A 3,323-nucleotide genomic window follows, 5' to 3' on the forward strand; every position below is an offset into this window, starting at 1 on the left:
GGTGTACCTAATAAAGTGGCCGGTGAGTGTATTTATATAGGGGATCACTGATGCTTATGTTAAGATTTTGATTTATTTTCCTGGTGCAAAGTGCCTTTTTTGTTAAACATTTTTATATTAAACGTTTCTTAAAAATTCAACATCTTTAAGTCTTAATTTAATTTTCTTCATAATAATGAGATTAATCGAGATTAATCTCAAAAATATCTTGAGATTAATCGCGATTAAAAGTTTTAATCTATGGCCAGCACTAATTAAAATACATCTGTATAAAAGAAATCTACAGAAGTTTCATGTCTGAAAAAACACAAAAGTCTGCAGAAATCTGATGATTTAATTTTGAGAACGTGGATTTTTAAAAGTAAAAATGTGTAGGATTGCTGTTTTTCTTGAGTCCTGGGTCAAAAAGTTCACAGGACTTCTTTAATCCGGTCCTTTCCTTCTGATCAACATCCTGACTGAAGTGTGTTAGCATTAGCATTAGCCTCTGTGAAGTTCAGGAAAGTGTAACGCTAGGCTAATGGTAGCTTTTTAATCCCCCTGAGTCAGCAGCCCGGCCCAGGCAGTCCCAGTTTTCAAGCTGCTAATCTCCTTCACCCCCTCCTCCCTTTTACCCAGAGAGTTTAAATCCTCCGCAGCACTGCTCAGTTCTGCTGTCCAGCGACGTGCACCGACCCTGGAGCTTATCACACACGCTGAAGTCGGACCCAGGAGCACTTGACGTGCAGCTCAGTCTGTCAAAAACACTTAAAATCCTCAACATCAGGTGTTGGTTTTTATTAACACCTGCCTGAGCTGCAGAAAATACAGTTACTGTTAAAAAGGTGCAGCTGTTGTGTAAAAAAAATGCTGGAGTCACAAAACTACAAAAACAGCTGAAGAGAAATAACGTTTCTGTAGAAATCCAGCTGGGTGATGATTAACAGAGTTAAAGCTAAAAGAAAAGGAACATGAGCTAAAAGTTAAAATGAGTCAAACACTAACTAAAGAAGCAGAACTAGCGAGTAGCTAAATGGACTTAAAGACCAATTAAAAGTAGCAAAAGACTAGAAGTAACCAAAGATTTTAAGTGATTATTTTTCCAGAATCTGTAAATTTGTTTAGTAAAAGCAAATAATTTCTCTCTGAACGTAGCAGGTCTTCCTGTAATCCAGATCAAATCGTTGTAGCCTTCGTTCGACTCTGTTTCTTCTGTGCGTTTCTGCTCTTAATCTCTTCCTTCAAGAGCCGAGGAAGCTAAAGGTCAGAGGTCACCGGGTCGGAGCTGCCCTGCAGCTTTGCTCGGTTTCTGTCCACATAGGTAACCATCAGTGTAATCKGTGCCTATTAGAGCGCTGCGACCATCCAAGTTGTTCGTTACGCTGAAGTTACATAAGCCCGCCTGAAACCTTTTGCAATCTTTTGCTCATGAGAGAGGTTATACGAATGAAGTGAGTCTGTGTGTTTCCCCCTCCAGCTAAAGGTCGTTTAGTTGGGTTTTTTTTTTTGTTTGTTTGTTTGCTTCGTTTTGTTTTAGTTTAGTTTGTAGCATCTTGTCCTGTGATGGAGATAATTCAGTTCTGAACATGAGATGTCCTAAATGACCTCCTTATATAAGAGAAGGGGATTCATTTGGCTGTATTTTCAGATAAAAAACACGTTTTAAAATCAACACGTCAGAAGATTGTGGTTCATATTTTAAAGAGAGAAGGTCTGGTAGTAGCTGAGCATCTTCCTCCATAGATCCTCTGAAGCTTTTCCAGTTTAATCAGAAGCCAGTTACCTCCTCAGCTTTGTGAACGCAGCTGTGTTCCGCTGGGGTTGTCCCCCATCTGTTAGCTGTCGCAATACGTTACCAAACTGCAATAAGAATTTAATACCCGCATAAAACTGACATGTTCAGCTGCTGTTCCATTAATGGAAAGCAGTGTGCTTGCAGAAAGGCCTCTTGTGTAACATAAGAGCAACTAGCACCACTTAAAAACTCGATAGAGATCAGTGATAGACCTGGGGAACAAGTCGCAGCCTCTGATTCTTTAAGGTTCCCTCTTTAACTGCACGGTTCTTTCTGTAAATCTGTTTCTGTGGGGTCTGTAACGTCATTTATGTGTCTCACTCAGGCACTGGTTGGCCACCTACTTTGTCATCTGGTACGGCGTCCCCTACATGACGTACGACATCTTCGCCATGTACCTCAGTCACTACTACCGGTACCGGGTCAAAGGGCACGAGGACTACAAGCAGCACTCCCTGAGGACCGTCGACTCCTTCATCCGAAGAGAGTTCCTGCTGGTGCTGCACCACATCGCCCTGCTCACCATCCTGCTGCCTATCACACTGGTGAGGAAGACGATGATGATGATGATGATGATGATGATGTCATGTTAAGAAAACTGGGCTCGCTCAAGGCAGCTCTGTTCCTGATAGAGCTCCGGTTTGCTGCAATCAGATAAGATGATGCCTCTTCGGCTGATGCTTCAAAAGCTTCGGCTTCACAAACAAAGCAGAAACATTTGTCTACAAAAGTAAATTAACTTATTTTCTACTGATAAAATGGTGTCATAAAAGACTAGAAGAGTTTTATTTACACCCAAAGTTGTAAATATGTACAAAGCAAACGTTAATCCTGGTTGGTAAGAATCAAAATGATGATCATCACTGATCAGCTTTTAATCTGATCTGCTGGATTAAAGCTGTTTAACTTTACCTGAATGGTTGTTTTTAAAATTGTTTAAGGGTTTTTAGAAGATAGACCGTGGCTGTAATGATGATGTTTCCTGTTTAGATTCGTCATGAAACTACTGAAGCTCTGTTTGTTCTCTTTTAAAATTTCATACATCAAAATGTTCGGCGTGATCAGGACTAACGTTCTGTGACACTTATTGTTTGAAACTTTTATACTTTTTCCGTTTATTTAACTTTATTTGCAAAACATTTCCTCATAGAAGTGCATGTAGGTCTTTTCAGTTCCTTCAAAAACATAATTTTCTAAAATCTTGCTTTATTTTCCCCCTTTTGCTACTTTTAGCTACTAACTTAACTAGATTTTAGCTGCTGTTTTGAAACTTAGCATTTTTAGCTACATTTCTGCTAATGATAATGAGAGATTTTACTACTCTTTAGGAATCAGAGCGATCAATGAATGATTTATTATGTCAATGATTAATAATAATTTTAGCTTTTTTAGCTAAATTTACCTGAATGTGATCATTTTAGCTACTTATTGTTTAACACAGCTAAGTACTCTTTCTGCTTCTTTGCGTTTGACTCAACTTTTTCAGCTACTTTTCTGCTAATTTCAGCTTTTTTGACTATTTTACTTTTTTTTGCAAAAATATTTCTGC

General features: G+C 38.8%; 1 protein-coding gene across 1 annotated transcript in view; it reads left to right on the forward strand.

Annotated features, from left to right (window-relative positions):
- The window catches only part of tlcd3a (TLC domain containing 3A), a 22,742-nt gene that overhangs the window by 7,844 nt on the left and 11,575 nt on the right, over window positions 1-3,323 (forward strand). Inside the window, exon 3 of the mRNA XM_014003976.1 lies at window positions 2,100-2,319. Coding sequence (XP_013859430.1) covers window positions 2,100-2,319 — 220 coding nt within the window. The remainder of the gene's footprint in view (window positions 1-2,099; window positions 2,320-3,323) is intronic.

Source organism: Austrofundulus limnaeus, unplaced genomic scaffold (genome assembly GCF_001266775.1).
Source record: "Austrofundulus limnaeus strain Quisiro unplaced genomic scaffold, Austrofundulus_limnaeus-1.0 Scaffold21, whole genome shotgun sequence".
NCBI lineage: Eukaryota > Metazoa > Chordata > Actinopteri > Cyprinodontiformes > Rivulidae > Austrofundulus > Austrofundulus limnaeus.